The sequence below is a fragment of the Sander vitreus genome, chromosome 18, assembly GCF_031162955.1.
Source record: "Sander vitreus isolate 19-12246 chromosome 18, sanVit1, whole genome shotgun sequence".
Classification (NCBI taxonomy): Eukaryota; Metazoa; Chordata; class Actinopteri; order Perciformes; family Percidae; genus Sander; species Sander vitreus.
Window position 1 is genome coordinate 6,848,317 of NC_135872.1, and position 19,351 is coordinate 6,867,667.

Consider the following 19,351-nt stretch of genomic DNA (forward strand, 5'->3'; position numbering starts at 1 on the left):
ATTTTGAGTGTGCATGTACGCTGTCCAAGAAAATCAAATTAGAAGAAAACAAATTATGCCAAACAAAACGAAAAGACAATGCAAGAGTCAAAAGAAGAAAACACACAATAGCATCTGAAATTTAAGAACATTTTCTAAACAGATGGAGGTGGTTAACTGTTGTCCTGCAGCCATTCAGCCCTGCCCAGTCCAGACCCTTCCTGCCTGCCAGATAAACATTAGTAATATGCGATCGCTCTGTGTTCTGGCCTTCTTCAGGTATTGACAGTATAGTGCTGTAGCTACCCCCTCGGAGGCTTGAATCACTTGGACAAGCGCCAACACTTGGAGTTCGCTCGTCTAGTTTTCCCTGGACAAAAAAATTATATATATTATATTTCATGAACAGGAATGCTACAAGTCTTTTGTCCAAATTAGTGAGTTTATGGTGAATCACTTTGTTGGCTGTCCAACATGCGAGCTGTCGGACTGTGCAGAGACAATAAGACACCATGATTCTTGACATATTACTTAAAGAAATATTTGTTTTGATTGCTTACTTTTCTCTCTCATGCGTGTTATTGTTCACAGGCTTTTTGACTCAATTTTTTTTATTCCTCTTTTTAGTCAACTTTAGCATGGGTGTCCTAATTTTTTCACATGACTGTAGCTAGGTAATTAAGCTAGTTTCATGAGTTAGTTGAAAAAAACAGTTTCCGGTTGATGTTTCCATTTCCAATGGACTTTATTTAATAGAAGATTCCTGTGCAAGGGGACCCAAATGTGCTCTTGATGGCTACATATGTAGTATTATGCTAAAAATGAGGTCAACAGTTACCTGACCTTGCCCCTGGAAATATTACTACGTTAGCGTTTACATAATTTAGCACAATGGTGATTTTGCCTATGACCCAAGAATGAAAGCTCTTGTATTTGCAGTATTACAAACTGTGGCGACGTTCCCAGGAAAACGATTTTTGTCTGGTAAGTCAGGAAAAACACATTAACTATGAAACTTAAGGTCTTAGTTATTAGTTGAATTCAGCTTTTTAAGGCTCATTTTTCTTTTAACAGCTGAATTTTTATATATATTTTGATCCAAAATTAAATTTGTGGTTGATATTTTATGAGACGGTTTGGAAACCAGGGTGGATCACCTAACAATGTGCTGCCCTTAGCTACTGATGCTACGCCTATTAAGCTTTCTGCTCTCGTATAACACATATTCAGTTAACGGAGGCTGATTTACCACCACACTTTGAAAAAAAAAAATTTAAACAACGTTAAACAACGGGTCCTTGAATTTAAACAGAGGTTTAAAGAAAATTCCTAGCCTGCAACAGTCGATTTTGCTGTCTGAAATCCCAACTGTTGCTTGCAGATTTGACCAATTGTAGCTACAGTCATGTGAACAAATTAGGACACCCATGCTAAAGTTGACTAAAAAATCATCTTTAGGAAATTGATCTTAATGCCTTAATTAAAAAAATTAGGAAAAATCCAATCTTTAAAGACACCAATTTTCTTTGTGAATGAATAATGTATCGTAAATAAAGAAATGTTCTTCCTTAAAATACAGGGGGCATAAGTCATATAATAATACCGTTCACCATACCTAGAGATTGGCATGGTTTTATTTCAGTTAGCCTAATAGCTGGTTTGATTTGCATTGAGAGATGATTTTATGGAAAGTACCCCATGCCAATCTCTAGGTATGGTGAAGGGTATGTGATGATGTGGGGGGGCTATTTTAATTCCAAAGGCCAAGGAAACTTTATCAGGATCATAGTATCCTGGATCCATGAAATAACTGGCCTTTAAAAATAAACATCTGCCTGCCTCTATGGGAATTTAACATAGGGGTGTACTGACTTATGCCCCCTGTATTTTAAGGAAGAACATTTATTTATTTATGATACATTATTCATTCACAAATAAAATTGGTGTCCTTAAAAAATTGATTTTCCTCATTTTTTTAATTAAGGCATTAAGATCAATTTGCAAAAGATGATTTTTTTTATTCCTCTTTTTAGTCAACTTTAGCATGGGTGTCCTAATTTTTTCACATGACTGTAGCTAGGTAATTAAGCTAGTTTCATGAGTTAGTTGAAAAAAACAGTTTCCGGTTGATGTTTCCATTTCCAATGGACTTTATTTAATAGAAGATTCCTGTGCAAGGGGACCCAAATGTGCTCTTGATGGCTACATATGTAGTATTATGCTAAAAATGAGGTCAACAGTTACCTGACCTTGCCCCTGGAAATATTACTACGTTAGCGTTTACATAATTTAGCACAATGGTGATTTTGCCTATGACCCAAGAATGAAAGCTCCTGTATTTGCAGTATTACAAACTGTGGCGACGTTCCCAGGAAAAAGATTTTTGTCTGGTGGTTCATTTAAGGACGTTTAAAAGTAAGTTATCCTGTTCAAAAAAGTAGTTATTAGACGTATTAATTACTGTGATACTTCTTCATCTTCATGCCAGCAGAGTCTTCCAATTTTAACCCAACTTAATAGGAATTCAAAAAAGGACTGTTTTGTGGAGTGAACAAATAGTTTCAACATATGTTTCAGGTAATTGAGTATTCAATAACTTATTCCTTGTTGAAAACTAAGTATGTGCTTTTGTAGCACTCTTTAAAAAAAAGAGCAACAAGGTTGAAAGTACATCTTAATTTCTGGTTTTAATCTGCTGGTTTTCAGCAAGAATATCATACAAATATGTGCAGCAGATATAATGTTATGGTAGGTATTAAATTATGATGGGCTAGTGAGTGCAAAGTATATGAATGTCTAATGAGAGTTAAATGGTACACAGTTGAAATTTATGATGGTCTGATGAGACTAATATCCTATCTGGATAATGTGTCCAGCTCTACTGTCCAGCACTTTGTCAACGGTCTCCGTCAGCGAGCATGTCTTAACATCGGGGATAGTGTAGCTGTGTGTGTGTGTGTGTGTGTGTGTGTGTGTGTGTGTGTGTGTGTTTACCTCTCTTTCTCATTCTTGCTCTGAAAGGTGATAAATCAAGTCAATTATACGAGTACAGCTGCTGCATAGTTTCATGAATACAATATGTACTGTGGATCCATGAAGCCTCTACTGATATAAACACACACACACACACACACACACACACACACACACACACACACACACACGCACATTTCATTGTGAGTGTAATGTAGGTAAGTTATTGAGCAAGGCACTCCAATCCTAAATCCAGCAAATTGGTTCAAACGGAAAACTGTAGAGTTTATTTTCAGGTTTTAGAGTTAGCATAAGTTATTATATTTTAGTGTTAAATTGTTTTTTGTTATACATTTTATTAAAACCAGGTATTCTTGAACCTTGTTTTGGTTTGTTGAACCCATACAAAAAGCAAAACAAGAAGTTGTGGATTTATGACTATTTCGTTACCTGGACTAACTTCCTGGAGTTTTGTCCAACAAGGTGTCTGGATAAATGTGTACACATGCATGAAGTTTCAAAGAAGGAAGTTGTTCAAAATACGTCAACCTGTACGCTGTCAATTTCACGAGGCTATAGGTCTTTATGATCAGAAAAATTACTTTTGGACAGAACTTCAATCCCAAATTTGTGTAACCCCAAACTTTTACAAGGGGGTTCACATAAGAGGAAGAGAGGAAAAAGTTCCCGCACTCAAGATTAATTTCATTTCTTTTTTTCTTTTTGAATCAAAGACTATTTCTGGTTTCCGTCTACGTTTGTTTTTATATCGGTTTGATTTACAGGGCTTCATTAAACTCATAAACACTCACAATGGAAATAATCTGCACAGTGTGAGTTCAAATCCATGCTAACAAACGGCAGATAAAAGAGAGTCGTGTGTTCTTTTAATGTAGTCGTGATGGATGATGAATAATAAAGACTCAATATTTCTGCACACTATGCAACATGATGCTGTTTGCTGCAAAACATTTTATTGCATGGAGACTCTGCAAACACATTAAATGGTACAAACAATGTTAAGGGATGCTTGTGTGTGTTGCAGTGGCGGAGACCCTGGTGCGGCTGGTGAACGGGTCAGGTTCTCATGAAGGTCGTGTGGAGGTTTTCCATGAACGCCGCTGGGGGACGGTGTGTGACGACGTCTGGGACAAGAAGGACGGAAACGTGGTGTGTAGGATGCTTGGATTCCGAGGAGCTGCTGGCGTCCATAAGACCGGACGCTTTGGACAGGGTATGAGATGGTCGACACACACACATGTAAAAAAGAATTGTTGTGACGGTTGTTGTGTCACCGGTGCATTTTTCTGGTTTGCTTTTCTGCCAACCATGCAGCCATTTGGTTGAGCGTATGTCAGTATGATTATGTGCTCGCAAAGACTTGCTCTAGATAATCGATCTATCATAGGTAACATTTAGTTGTTCCTTTTTTTGTCAACTTGTTTTGCCACTGACAGGCTCAGATTAATATTCTAAGTGTCTGACAACATTATGGAAAGGATTTCTAAGGAGATCGACCTTTTATGTTAAAGAGTAAGATCCTTTTTTTAAACATAAAAACATCCGCAAAATTGCCTTCGCTAAACCCACCAGACTCCATGTAAATAATCATTATAGTAGTAGTCATTTTAGCATCGTAAAAAACACATTCAAAGTCGACAGAAACAAAATAAAACTACGAAAAGCCGTTTTGGGTCGTCTTTCCACTTTTCCAACCATCGCACCTCTAGTTTTTGTTGAAATAAACATAGTTAACCGATTTACATGTGAAAATATGTTGGCTCTATACACGCTAAAAGTATTGCTTTATTAAATGGAGTCAGGTGAGTTTAGCGCTAGCGACTTCTGAGCTGTTTCTGGTCAAACAGAAAAGTCTCAAAGAGGTTTTAAAGGTCTATCTCTGAAGGGATCCTTTCCATAATGTTGTCAGACACTTAGAATATTAATCTGAGCCTGTCGGCGGCAAAACGAGCACTTTTGTGAAGGTAAAAACAAGCTGGACAATTGCCCTATTAACTTACATTGTAGCTTGTTTTGCCGCTGTCTACTGCAGCAATGTTGCTTAATACAGGACCAATGTCAAAGAGTGTTGTTCCCATCAGTCACTTAGACACAAAAACATAGGAAAATAGGGTCCAGGTTGAAAAACACGGTAGTTACCCTTTAAAGAGAGACGGAGTAGGGACCTCCTACTACTGTTCATATATTGTATAAAATTAAGTTGCAAGTTAAACTGGGCCGGATGGATGAATATGAATGGATATTAATATATTATTTATACATCATGTTTTAATGTTAAACATATATGTGGAAGGCACAGTGAATCCTTAATATTTACTGTATGGCTACCATAGTGGCCAATTCACCTATAGTAAGCTTATCTTCAATGTGTGAATTCATTTTTATTTATTTTTTACAAATAGGCCACTTTATATTTGTTATAATATGCTGGATTCATATTATTGTATGCTTTCAGACATTTTACCAACCGCACTAACTCTGAGGACCCCCTAGGGGTCACGGACCCCCTGTTGAATATCTCTGTTCTACATGGATCAACAACTGTTAGAATGCTAACTTTTTGTCTAGAACATGCAACTGTTAGCCTCAGTCTTTTAACATAATACTACATATTTAGCCATAAAAAAATCTGCAATTGTACTGTTGGTTGTTTGCTCCTTTCATCCACATGTCAGAGTATCCTTGAACGAGTCACTGAGCTCCAATGACTTGAAATGGCTAGGCCAGTGTTTTGCTTGTCATCTGTATGCATGATTGAATTAGAGCCACATTAAAAATCGCCTTGGTATAAAACGCCTTTATCCAGTATATGCCAGTACATATACAGTAGTCTAGTTACCATTTAGCCTCATCAACCCAGATTTCATTCACTCATGCTAAGTAGTTGGAAACTCAAACCCTCAAGACAAACAGTATACAAACACGGACATTGAAAAAACATTGATATAATAATAGTAAACTTCATTTATATAGCATATTTCATGCACACAATGCAGCTCAAATTGAGAGTAATGATTGTCTGATATGTGAATTTGGTTGATTTCTTTTTAGTAAAAAGGGAGCTGTTTGGTCTCAGATATGTAAATAAATATATTTACATTTTACAAGTAACAAGAGGCAAAATTGTCCCTACTTAGAACTACATTTAGGCAACTTGCAAGGATCCGTGAGCGTCCGTGCAACATACATTTTGCCACACTGCTCATGGCTGCAAAGATATCTTGAACTTTATGACCTCATAGACTTTACACGCCTACAAGTGCGTACTGTATCAGAGCTTTTAATTATGCACAGATAATGTTTAGTTTGTGAGTTTCATTTAAAAAAACAGGCACAAGATGTTCAGTGTGATCATAATGTATATCTCAGGGAAGTTTCTAGTTTCTGTGGATTTTTGTACCATACAGACATGAACAGAAACCAAACGCTCCCTGGATGTTAAGAAGTTAAAACGTGGTAAAACTTGGTAAATGGATCCGCTGTATTTAAAGTAAACACAATACCACTATTAACTACAATAAGACAAGGATGAATAGATGATATTCTGATTATAAATGTGAAGGTACTCTCCCTTTAAGCTCATTATTTATGGGTCATTTTGTGGAATAAAGAACATCTCAATCACGGCAGGAAACCTTTAAAGTAAAACTTTGTTGGCCCACAGCACATATCAATGGTGAAGTTCACTGATGGAAGTAGTTCAGATTTTTAATAACTCTGCATTTTTTTTTAGCTGGTGTGTGGTTTTACCTGGACAGTGCCCTAAAATGAAATGCTGCAGGGAAGGTTTTATGGGGAAAGGCATGTAAGCCAGATGTCGTCAAGAAAGAGTCTCAGAGGTCATATCTCTCTCTCTCTCTCTCTCTCTCTCTCTCTCTCTCTCTCTCTCTTACATCATTCATAGTCTCTGTCCAGGCAGAGTTGTTACCAATAAGTTTGGAAAATTGTGGGGAAACATGCCTTTGTTCCAAGGGACAACCTCCAGACAACAGCAGTGACTAACATCATGGCTGGATTCAATTTAAAAAGAAATCTGGAATTCAAATTCATTTCAGAACATCTTTTAAGGCATTTCTCAGACACAGATTGGCGTCTGCCTTCCAACTATTGGATACATTAACTAAGTTATGTCTAAATCTCATTATTTCCCCCTGAAAATATTTATTTGTACACGACACAGCATCATTTGACTGACCTTTTTGTCCAGAGTAACTTGTATGTTTTGTTGTTGGAAGCAATATGGTTATTCAAGGCACCATCCTTGCTGCACAGCAACCTGAGGTACAAACTGAGCTACAGTCCAGGACAAAAAACCCAAATGAAATAATAAAATCCAGCATTTCAAATTATTGTAATGCATATAACACCCTTCACCAGTCCTCCAGAACACCAGAGAAGCAAGAAATACTGCATTAATAATCTCATATCAGAAGCAAAAGAAAGAAAAAGAACTTCACAATATTTTGCACAAACACAAACAAGTGCAGATTCTTATTGTGTTATAAAGTAGTGTAGCTGTTACACATTTCTAGACCAATTGATATCTACTTATTAGCATAAAGTGACGCCTCGATGGATATCTGTCCAAATGCAATTATAATCTGTGCTTTTCAGTAATATTTGAAGCAAAACATCGGATCATTTTGATTCATATTTTGTGGAAACGGCTCACTTTTACTCCTCGTTGGTACTTTTCTATAGTTTTGACATGACAGTCTCACCACAAGGTCCATTTAGTATCACACAGCCTTAGATGTTCTTTCTTTAAATTTCTTTTACAGATGTATGTCTTGTATGTTTATGTGCTTTATGTTTTTTAATGTGGCAATGTTTATTGTTTGTTTTTATGACTGTTTAAAAGCCCTTCTTGGGACGGGCATTGGAAACTGAATTTCTGCAGATAGACAGGGTTAGTTTTTGTCAGCACACTTTTTCAAATGGCCTTTTAATCCTTCAAATCCCTCTGAAATTAAGTGACTCTTCTAAATCATCCTTGGGTGTTCCCTTAAAATCCCACACATTGTGTTTGAAGATCCAACACTTAGTTGTGAGAAGTGTCATAACTTTGGAGCGAGCGGTCCGACCCTCTAAAAGTGTGTTGAGATCCAGAGTAAACAGTTTAAAGGTCCGTGTCCATTAAAGCAAACCCTGAGAAGGCACAGCAGCTGAACAGCTGGGGCTCATGTATCCCCAGTGCATACCTCATTTCCATCCTGTGCACGCCTGCATGGTGACACGTGCGCCTGGTGTTTCATGCTGCTTTGAAGATGTCAAATCTGCAGCCAGTTTCGCTGTTGTTATGTTACGTTGGGATGCAAAGCAAAGCAATATTTGTTAATGCAACATTTGATCTGATTTTACAGAAATATGAATGGTTTGTGGACAAAGGAAATAATTTACATTTCATTGTCCTGGAAGAGGTTTGGGTTTTTTTATTATTCAAATTTAGGGTCTAAGGATACCGAGTGCCTTATGTTTTACAGATTGTAAAGCCCTTTGAAGCACATTTTTGATTTGGGATTGTAAATATAATTGACCTGAGTCAACCTACAGTTTATTAGTCTGGGTTTCAATGAGGAGTTTCTGTGTCCAATAATGATTTAAAGTCTTAAAAACTTCTAACTCCAGTTGCTCTAATTGAGCTCTAATGTGGTGAAAAACACAAAAACAAGCCAAGTTGAAACTGGCAGGAATAGAAACAAACCAGTTCCCAAACCCTAGTCAGCATTTTTAGGGAACATGTGTCATACAGTATAATCTTTCAAACACAAAAACACACATATCCTCAAATCTCAGCCCAGTGTGGCAGCAGAGCTGCAGAGTCGTCTTGTTTCTGAAAAATAAATTATTCTTTTTTACTAAGAATCGCTGTGTTATCGTTAGCTTACAATGAGCCCTTCATATCTACTTAGGGAGTGGGTCCTCTTTCACAAAATCCGCCATGTTGCACTGCCATGTTTCCACAGTAGCCCAGAACGGACAAACCGAACACTGGCTCTAGAGGCAGCCTTTTGCATTTTTACGTTACCTGAAGGCCACCGTATAGGTTCTACTACATGTTTGGAAAAGGGAGGCGTGAGGGAAGGGGTATTCATTTCACTTACCGCTAGATGCCACTATATCCCACACGCTGCTCTTTTAAAGTGTCCTGAGACTTAGGGCCCTATCTTGCACCCGGCGCAGCGCAGCACAAAGCCCAACGCAAGCGTCTTTGCTAGTTTAAGATCGACGCAGTTGTCAATTTCCCGTCCAGCGCCCACATCGTTTAAATAGCAAATGCACCTGCGCCCCTCTGTGCACCCATGGGCGTGCTGGTCTTACAGGGAGGTGTGTTCAGGTGCATTCTTGGCGTATTGATATCTTGAGGCAGTGGAAAGTGATCGCGCCATTGACCAACAAAAACCTGGTCTAAAGTCAATAACGCAGCATTTCATTGTTAGTTTAACAGCACATTAGTAAAATGCGCCTAGGCTCGTGCACAGCGCATGCACACTATGCTTGTTACACACACACACAGGGACAGCAGCACACAAACATGCAAAAGATTACAAATAAAAATATTACAATGTGAAATAGTTTTATGATATGATCTGCTCGCGCGCTTTTACTTCACGCACGAGCAGATCAGTATCTTCTCCTTCCTGCTCAGCAAATCCCGCCATCACAATAGCAATGCTCCAAGGTACAAACACGCCTGGCTTTTAAAGGGAATGGGAGATGACACTCTGATTGGTTTATTGCATGTCACACCCAAAACACACCTATGATTAATTAAGACACTAAGTACAACCCTTTTAGCAAAAGTGGATTTGGACACGCCCTAAACGCACCTGCACCAGGCGCTTCACGCCGTGTGCTTAGATCGTTAAAATAAGGGTGTCAGTGTTGAGTGTTACGATTACTTTAATTAGTTTATAGAGATAAATAATGTACAGTGCAACTCCCTTCTATTGTTTAAAGATATAAAAAAATATAAAATAAATTTTCAAACCATGAATTTATCACATGTGATACACAGCACGAGCTTACAGTAAACATGAGAAAGCAGTAACGCTGGGATAGTATAAACATTAAAATGCCTAATATATTTGAAAAAAGAAGGTAGTAACACTTAGTTTGGGTTTCCTTTGCCATCATCAGTATTGACTTAAGAACTTTGCAACCTTTTGTTCTGTGTTCTGTTTTTCCTGGTTGGCTAATAAAGTCGAAGATAAATGAAGGACAATGGACTCACAACAAGGATTAAAAAATGGGCTCATAATGTGCTATTCCATAAATCACAAACAGTAATCGCTCTTCAGTTGTCTTGATCTTGACAGCGCCTAGAACTTTTTTTTTTTGCCAGTTTTAAGAGAAAATAACGGAAGTGGAAGAATAAGAGTTTTGAATAATTTAAGTTTGGCCTCATGAGTCTGCAGGCCTGAAGCTCGACTAGTGCTTTTGATTCTACTTGTCTGTTTTATATTCATTTTGATTTAGTTTTTGCTTTTTAGTTGCCTCATCCGTGACTTTACCAACATGATCTTGTGTGATTGTTTCTCATTTTTATCTTAATTTTTCTGAGCACTGCAATTTGTTCCTCACTCACGGCTCTGTACACCTGAGTGATAAACAGTTATGATTTAGAGCAGAGCAGCAGAGATTATACGACTCCAGATGTTGCTTTAAGGGCATTACTGATGAGTCAGGTCAGCCTCTCTTCTCACCTACAGCGCATAAACCCTTTTAGTCATGTGTCCTTAAACTGCATTATCAGCGTGTGAGTACAACCAAATGTGACTTGATCTCAGTCGTATTCGCTCACAGCTGACTACCATCTCTTCAGAGCCTCTAAAAGCTGTTGCAAAACTAAAGGGATTTTCTTGAAATCCTCCAGTGATTCCCAGTTTTACAAACAGGAACTGTTTTTTGGATACAGTTTTATAGCGAAAAAACAATATTGCCAAAAGCTCTGCTTACCAGCTGGAACTGTGTCTTTTATTACCGGATACAATATTATCTGATCAACAATTCAGTGAGGAGTACTTGCTGTCTCAATCAGAAGGCTTGTATACACAGTTTATGATTCATGCCTCTGCATCTAACACATGTCTTTAAACCTTTAACCTTCTTAGAACCGTTACACTTTTGGGCAAAAAAGCAACAACTAAAGGATCATTTGTCTGCCTGAATTATTATATTTCTGTTATATAGAAATCACTACACAAAGTTCACCAAACCCAAGGAGCTACAACTAGCTTTTAAAATGTAAGAAGAGAAGAAGTTAGGTAAAATTCTGCTTTCTACCTCCCACAGCAAGAAACAAAATGTCAGAATCATTCACTGGGTTCACGGTGTGTTTATTTTGAGTTTCAATATGATTTCTAAAATGTATGACCTAAACACTATGTGTGGCGCTCTCATACGTCAGCTGGTGATTAACAAGCAGCTCCAGCAGCCAAAATGTTCACTGTCTTTGGCTGCAGTTGCATCGTTTTGACTGGGGTTATGAAGAAGAGGAAAAGTGATGCATAAACGAGCCATCAGAGGGAACTTGGACCGCTGGTGTCCAAGTCCAGATGTGATTTTTGATCTTTTATAATGATGCAAAAAAATCGGGACGTTACTTGTTTTCATTTGTTGCATTCAACATTTGTATCCATGTTCTGCACTGCAATGTACACTCTCTTTCAGTGTCTTGGAAAAGGGAAATTGAAAAGGGTGTATTTTCCACTTCTCAAAATCCTTTTTTTTTATTTCAGATTTCACCTCTGAGGCTACACACAGGCTGTTTTACCTTATTGAATCAGAATCAGAACAAATCAGAATCAAAAATCGTTTATTGCCAAGTAGGTTTTCACATACAGGTACAAGGAATTTGTTTAGTTGTTTTGGTGCATAACAGTCACAATAAACATAGTAAGAGAAAAGAAGAAAGTACTGCAAAAGTCAAGAATTAAAAATATTTAAAATATATCTGTTTTGAAATGAGTGTTAAAAACAAAGAGGATGGAAGGTGCAAAATAATGACTAAAATTGTAATTTTTTTACTCATGAAGGTTGTTATACGTGCAGACATCACTCAGCTGACACAAAAAAAGCTACTGCCAGCTACTTGCTTGGGTTACATGGGTTAAAAAATGTATTTAATCCATTAAACCATATTCACAGTTAATATCGTCCTAAAAGAAAAATTTAACATCAGTCAAATAAAAAACATTTAAGCACATTAGAGTTCTTTAAAAGTCTCATATTGTAAAAAGTGAGATGCCATGTCTTTTTTTATTATAAAGCAGGTCGAGGTGCTAAATAAATACAGAGAAAGTATCAAAACGCTCAATCCATGGAGAAATGCACACAGCCCATATTCAGAAACTGTGCCTTTAAATGAGTCGTCTGGACTTCCGTATGGTAGTGATGTCACAACTATACTATATATTGGTAGAAAGTGCCGCTACAGTGCCATTACTGTCATTCCCTGGCTGCAATAATGGTGGAGAGAAAATCAATTTTGTACAATACAAAGTATAAATTCTTTCCTACTGTCTGTGCAGGTACTGGTCTGATCTGGATGGATGATGTGGCGTGTACAGGGAACGAAGACACCATCCATCAGTGCAAGTTTTCTGGCTGGGGCAAAACCAACTGCGGCCACGTGGAGGATGCTGGTGTGACATGCGCCGTCTAAAACTTTCATGATCCTGTCACTGCTGCAGCGGCCGAGCATCTCCTCTCAAACTGTGCCTTCGACTTTTAAGTAGCGATAAGGTGCACAACGTCCTGCCATCGCCAAGGGTGTCACGTTAGCAGTATGTTGTTTTTTTCCTGCGAAAGAAAGCGACAAACCTCCATGTTGTGCATGAACTAAATCTGCAGCTTTTCTTTAAGTTCATGGTTAAACATTTGACCGTTTTACCTACAAGACTGAACCATGGGAGCAAAGAAAATGCACACATTTTCAGACTTTGAGCAACCATAAAAGCTAGGGATGATCGCACGACAGGACACTTCATCAGGACTAAATTACAGACCTCATGTCTTCAATGAAGCCAAAGGTCAGCCTTTATATAGTCTATATCAACCGCCTGAAATTCTGCTGAATGTCCCTCATTTCGACCAGATGTCCGTTATCTTCAGCTTTCTTTGTGTTGGCATTTTAAACTCCGGTGGATTTCTGAGGACTATGATTAACTGCTCCTCAGATCTCTGCAGGGTAAATCCAGACAGCTAGCTAGACTGGATCTGTCCAATCTGAGTTTTCGGTTGTACGACTAAAACAAGCTTTGAACGTACACATTCCACCTAAACAAGTTCCTTCCCGATGCTATTTTGTAACGGCACCATTGCTCCGTCCGGCGATTAGAACCGCCCAAGACGATTGTGATTGGTTTAAAGAAATGCCAATAAACCAGAGCACGTTTTTCTCCCATCCCGGAATGCTGTGTGGACTCGCCAGACCCTCCTCCGCAACGCTGTGGAGGACGGTCTGGCAATGCGAGACTAGCTTTCATAGGGTCCTTCTCTCCTCAGAGGCTCGTCAGGTTTTGCAGTTTGATCTCCAGTGTGGATTAGAAGCTGATCCAACAACTTCATCAGCAGAGACTTCATTTGTCTCCAAGTTTCTGAGGAGCTGAAACGGCACATAAAGAAACTGACAAGACGGACTCTTTGATAAACTGATTTACAGGCAGCTGCTCTTCACAGTAGTATGTAGGGATGGCTTTTGAATGATGCTAAACATACACAGTTTTGACTTATTATACATCAAATAGCATTACCTAGTAAGCAGTTGTTTGATGATTTGCAGGTCAATACCTGGTGAGTTAAAACTGGACTTAAAGGGGCCCTGTGGAGTTTTATGTAAACAAACAAAAGTTCTGTTTACATTCAGAGTTTCTCACCAGTCTGTATCCTTGAGGTCTAACAAACGCATTGATTACATTTCCTTCCTCATAAAACATTTACAAAGCCAATTAATTTTTTGAAGCATGCATTGTTTACATCCATGTTTGCTAGCAAGCAGTCTTCTTCTTCTTTGACTTTTTGGCAAATTGCTAAGTTTCTTTGCCAAAGCGGCAGTTTTTTAAGTTTTTTAAACTCTCCTCTAATCAATATTTTTACATTGCAGACACAGAATTATTACCCACAGTAAATCTGTACAAAGCTTATTGTTTTGGGGTCATCAGCCTTATCTTCAGCTACAACAGGAAGCTGTTTTCTGCCATAAAAGCTCTGATAAACACACTTAACGTTCCCTGGACAGAAACAACAAATAGACAGGCAAAAACAGTTGAATAAAGTGGAATATTTAGCAGCTAAAGAGACAGATATTTTTCTGAGCAGTTGGTGGAGGCCAAAATCCCGTGGACAGAAACAAGGCTCCGCATGAATGCTGTTCTGTGTCTGCTGGATGTGTAAATTGGCAAATGTTTGCTGGCAACCTTATGAGGAGATAATATATCTTAGGGCCGCCACAAGCAGAAAGAAAAGTCAGTTAGGCAGCTTTTAGCGCAGTTTTAACCTCAATATCTAGTTTCTTTAACCTGCAAATCACCAAACCAGTTTAGGGTGTGCTATATTTTTTTCATGGAAATGAAAAAAAAAAAAAAGAAGAAGCAACTAACAAAGAATTTGGAAAGTGCTATCTGTCACTGCATTTGACAGATGAAGCGATTATGAGGAAGAGAGAAAAGATGAGTATAAACAGATGGATGCCGGCCATGTACGATTTACAACTGTCGGTGTTTACTGCCAGAAGTTCGGATGTTTCAGCATAAATGCACATGTGTATATGCACCTCAAACACACACACACACACACACACACACACACACACATGCCAAACGCCAAACCAACCATAACAGACAAGCTTTTTCTTCAGTTTTATGCCTCTCTCAGTGGGGTTTAATCTTTACGGTTTCTCTTGAATCCAAAAAGGTTGGTACCTCACAAGTGTCCTTGCAGCAACCTGTCTCTTTACCCAGTCATGTTTTATATTTGAAGAGGGGAAATATTTTTTAGTGCACCTTAAAATTTGGCAAACATAACAAACCTCAAAGGGCTGTAGTTGAATACTCTCCGCTTCTATATTCTGTGTAAGCTCCCCTTGTTTTAAACAAATCAAAAATTGTCTGGCCCACTTTCTTTTTAATGAAAGTGAATCAGCACACATGACGTTTATTTAAGAGTTTGTGTTCATGTGAGGGAAAAATGTTGGATATGAATTTGAGTTGATTCAAGGCGGCTGCTGCCAGAAATTATTTTCTCTACCTCGTGTTCAAGTGCCTTGGTTTTTGTTGAGGGTTTCTGTTTTAAACCACAAAAAAATTACAAATTAGAGAGGGAGTCTGGGAAAAGTGAAAATCGAGGTGAGAAACCAGACTCAATAGACTGAGGTGTCTCAGAAGACGCTATAGCAACATGAAGGGGCATTGCGGATGGGTATGATTGGATAACTCACCCAATAGCTTTTTATAAACAAAAATCAGGAGTAATGTTTTACAAAGTCTTGTCATAGAGTCACTTCTGGTAAAGAAAGCTGTGTTCAGTTTTACCTTTTGGCCAAATAACAATCACAATTGAATACAAACATTATCAGACATTGACAACTCTTTGGCTCTCCAGAAGCTAGTTGGTTATCTTTTTCATTTTCATTCGCTCATCCTTAATGCTGAAGATTTTTCACTTTGTTCACAAGGTTTTGAAATTGTTTTATAAAAGCAATAATGCCCTTAAATGTTTACTACTGCATCTATTGGGACATAAAGCTTTAGTGCGGAACTTTTTGATATTAATGAACGTCCGTTACATTCAAGCCATTGCCAAATGACTTGCTCCACACAACTCTCTAAGTATTTCTCAGTTAGGCTATGTTCAGAAGATTGTGTCGTCCGGTGACTTTCCCGTGCAGAAATTTGAGTGAAGATAATAACCTCTTCTGAAGAATCCATCATGTTGTTATAATCCTCCGTGTCCTCCTTGGCTACCAGCAACTGTATGGAGGAGGGGTGGGGGGAGTTCTAAGTAATGACGACAATGCTGTCGGCACGTCCACATGATACAAGCCTTTCGTGATCGCGAACGTGCCGACAGCATTGTCGTCATTACTTAGAATTCCTCATGGGGGTGACAGAATCTACCCACTATAGCTTTAATGACACCAACACTACAAGATGTGGCTGCCTAATGTATCCCAGTTGTTTCTTTCGCATTATTACTATTATTAAAATACAAATTAGAGCTGAAACAATTAGTCAATTAATCAATTAGCAGATAGATTCAGTCAGATTGAGTTATCTTTTAAAGGTGCTGTAGGTAGGATTGTAAAGATCCAGGACTTAGCCAAATAATTTGAACATCGACAACTTCTCAGTCCCTCCCCCCTTTCCGTTAAAGCCCAAAACGGTCTCCTAAGCCCCTCCCCCCACAAGGGGATAGATTTGAATGTAAAAATACATCTGCATGAATCCAAAAGTGGCACTTCAAAGATAAAGAATATCCTTAAGATTCATGCAGCACACTCATTTCAAATTCTTCTCTGGCAGGAGGAATTCTTTTCGCCGCACAGAAAGCAATAAACTATAATATGACACGTGAAATACAGCAGCTGACAGTGAGAGAACTTCGTCTGACACCACCTTAAAGATTTCTTGGCAGTCAAGTCCTTCAAATGTTAAAACAAAAAAAAAAATAGATTAAAATACAGATGACAGTTCTTGCAACTTGAGGCTGCCAAAGTACAACGTTTCCCAGTATGACACAAATCAAAGGACCTACAATCCTCATACAATCCTCCATAAACCAGTCAATATACATTTCATTTACGGTATTAGCAACTTGATGTAATTGTGATTACACTTTTATGTCCAGGAGTTTATTATTTTTGTACTCCATGAGGTGGTAAAAGAAGTGAATGGAACAAATTAGAAATGCACAAGGTTATAGAGTTGAATACGTACCAACTAATGTGTGCGTGATTGAGTGTCATACTCACAACACACATACACACTTGTACATCTGCTCTGGTTTTCTGTGCAGCACCACAGTGTAGCTGACAGTCTGACTGAGTGGCAGCCAGGTCTTTATGTCTCGTTCTGATGACCCTCATTCATCTTGTAGAGGCGTCACGTTCAGCACTTTGGCCGTGGAGTTATTACTTTAAAGCTCTGCCTTTCAAAAACAACAGCCAAAGATAACACCCAGAGCTTCATCTGTATATTTTTGCTCATTTGCTTATTTGTCATCTCTTTTAACCAGAGAAGCAAACAAAATATCACTGATTGGAATTCCTGTGAAGTGTTTTCTCAAAAAATACTTTTGTATTTACGCAAGTTTGAGTATGTGTTATTCCACAGTATTGATTATAGGCACTTCGCAGCAGGCCTTTAATATTCATTAATGTTGCACAACTATCAGTGCAGCTAAAACATGGCAGTGCTCCCAGCTTTTCTTTTCTTTTTTTTGACATTTTCTTTTTAAGTAAGAGGTGGAAAGTGGAAGAAGTAAAGACTAATGTTAAAGGGATACATATTATCCTTGCTATCTTATCATATAGGTATTTGCCAGCAGATTGGACTTTCATAAAAGTTTCTTAAAGCAGAGTCACAGTTATATCTCAGTGAGCAGAGTCAAGTAGTTACAGCAAAGATTATTAGCAAAATATAGTTAATGTCGGTGGCTTCTCTCATCCATGACCCTGACATTTGTGATCTTGGATGGTCATTTACATATGTAAGATATTATGATTAGTTTGAGCACTAAAAGTCAGTTAGGCCTTTTAGTTGCAGATACATTAGGAGAGTATTGGTTGGAGATTGGCAGACCAAGCAGCTACAGTAAATCAGTCTTTTTTTAACCCTTTGTCTCACCCATGACTCAATTTTTAGCTCTGAAATTTCAATTACACCGATCGAAATTTAGGTTTTACACACTTTTGTGTCCTACTATCAATCAATCCACTAGATATATAAATATCAACAACAACAAAGTCTCCTGCAACTCATTTGCATATCAAGTGACCCCAACAGGCATCCATACCTAAAGATGAAAAAACTCTGAGGTAGCGTTTCACATGTCTCAGTGTCACCTAAGGTGTAACATTGCTGCTTTTCGGAGGAAGGCACAGTATATATAATCATAATAATCATGTAGGATTAACTGTACTGTAGGTTTATGCTTTATGCTTTTTAAAAGTAAAAACACTCGCTTTGTCCAGTTTTGTATTTTTTACTGATTTTGGTTAGTCTAATAGTTTTTCTTCTTTAAGTATATGTAGCTTTTTTGTAATGTTCAAAATCCCAAGAAATTACCTTTCTCATGCTACAAACTCTTCTTTATCCAAATCTTCCTTAAAGAGAAATCTAACTCAAACTAACAATTTTCTGGTCAAAATGGGTTCTGGAGACTGCAAAATGGGAAATTAGTGCAGACCAATCACATATCAAAACCTTATGCGCACAATTCAACCAGCGTGTCTCCACCAGTTGATCTTCTCACAGCAAAATGCATTTTGACTGGTGTTCCTTCCTGGCGAAGCTGCCAGGAACCAATCAGGTTAGGAATTAGATATCTAACCTGATTGGTTAGAGGCTCCTCTGACCTCAGATCAATGCTTCAGCTTTGCAGGGTCAAATAACTTGAATACTTTTACTTTGAAAATGTAAAGCAGCCTAATGCCATAACTTTTGAAAGTGAGAACACATTGCAAAGTGCACTTAACCACTAAAATGTGTCATTTTATAAATGTATACTTGGTTGTACCTTACTATGCTATACTTTGGCATAATGGCTCTAAGCATATAGGCGTATACATGTGTCTGTTTTGTTATTACATTGTGCTGGTCATGACTCATATAAGGGCATATACAAATGCCTAAATCAAACATGATTATGTCAAGAAAATACTCAATACAGTGCTTCACGTTTCCTTTGTGTTCTGTTGATTTGTACCACTAAAATGCTGTACATGCACTGCTGAAGTAATAAAATGTAGATTTGTTTAAACAGGTGAACGTTGATATTCCTGATAACATAACAACTTTTGAGACGTCAAGAGGTGAAGAGAGAGGCAGGAAGTTGACTTGTGTGTGAGCAGTGGTGGAATGTAACTAAGTACATTTACTTAAGTGCTATACTAAGGAGAAAATTCAAGGTACTTGTACTATAAATAATGGAAGAACTGGAGAGCTTCTTGGAACTAGTGTTGGTGAACAAAAGACGGTGAATATTGGTAGGGGGCATTAATAAACCCAAGGCACTCTTAAGAAAACATTTTACATTTTTTCTTGAGATGAGTACTTGTACTTTACTTGAGCTTTTCCATTTTGTGCTATATTATCTTCTACTCCACTACATCTCAGAGGTAAATATTGTACTTTTTACTCCACTACATTTGTCTGAC

General features: G+C 38.0%; 1 protein-coding gene across 1 annotated transcript in view; it reads left to right on the forward strand.

Annotated features, from left to right (window-relative positions):
- Nucleotides 1–18,958, forward strand: part of scara5 (scavenger receptor class A, member 5 (putative)) — an 83,276-nt gene extending 64,318 nt beyond the window's left edge. The window contains exons 11-12 of the mRNA XM_078275283.1: nt 3,998–4,186; nt 12,507–18,958. Of these exons, the coding sequence (XP_078131409.1) occupies nt 3,998–4,186; nt 12,507–12,640 (323 nt within the window). The 3' untranslated portion in view covers nt 12,641–18,958. The remainder of the gene's footprint in view (nt 1–3,997; nt 4,187–12,506) is intronic.
- Nucleotides 18,959–19,351: the final 393 nt, after the last annotated feature.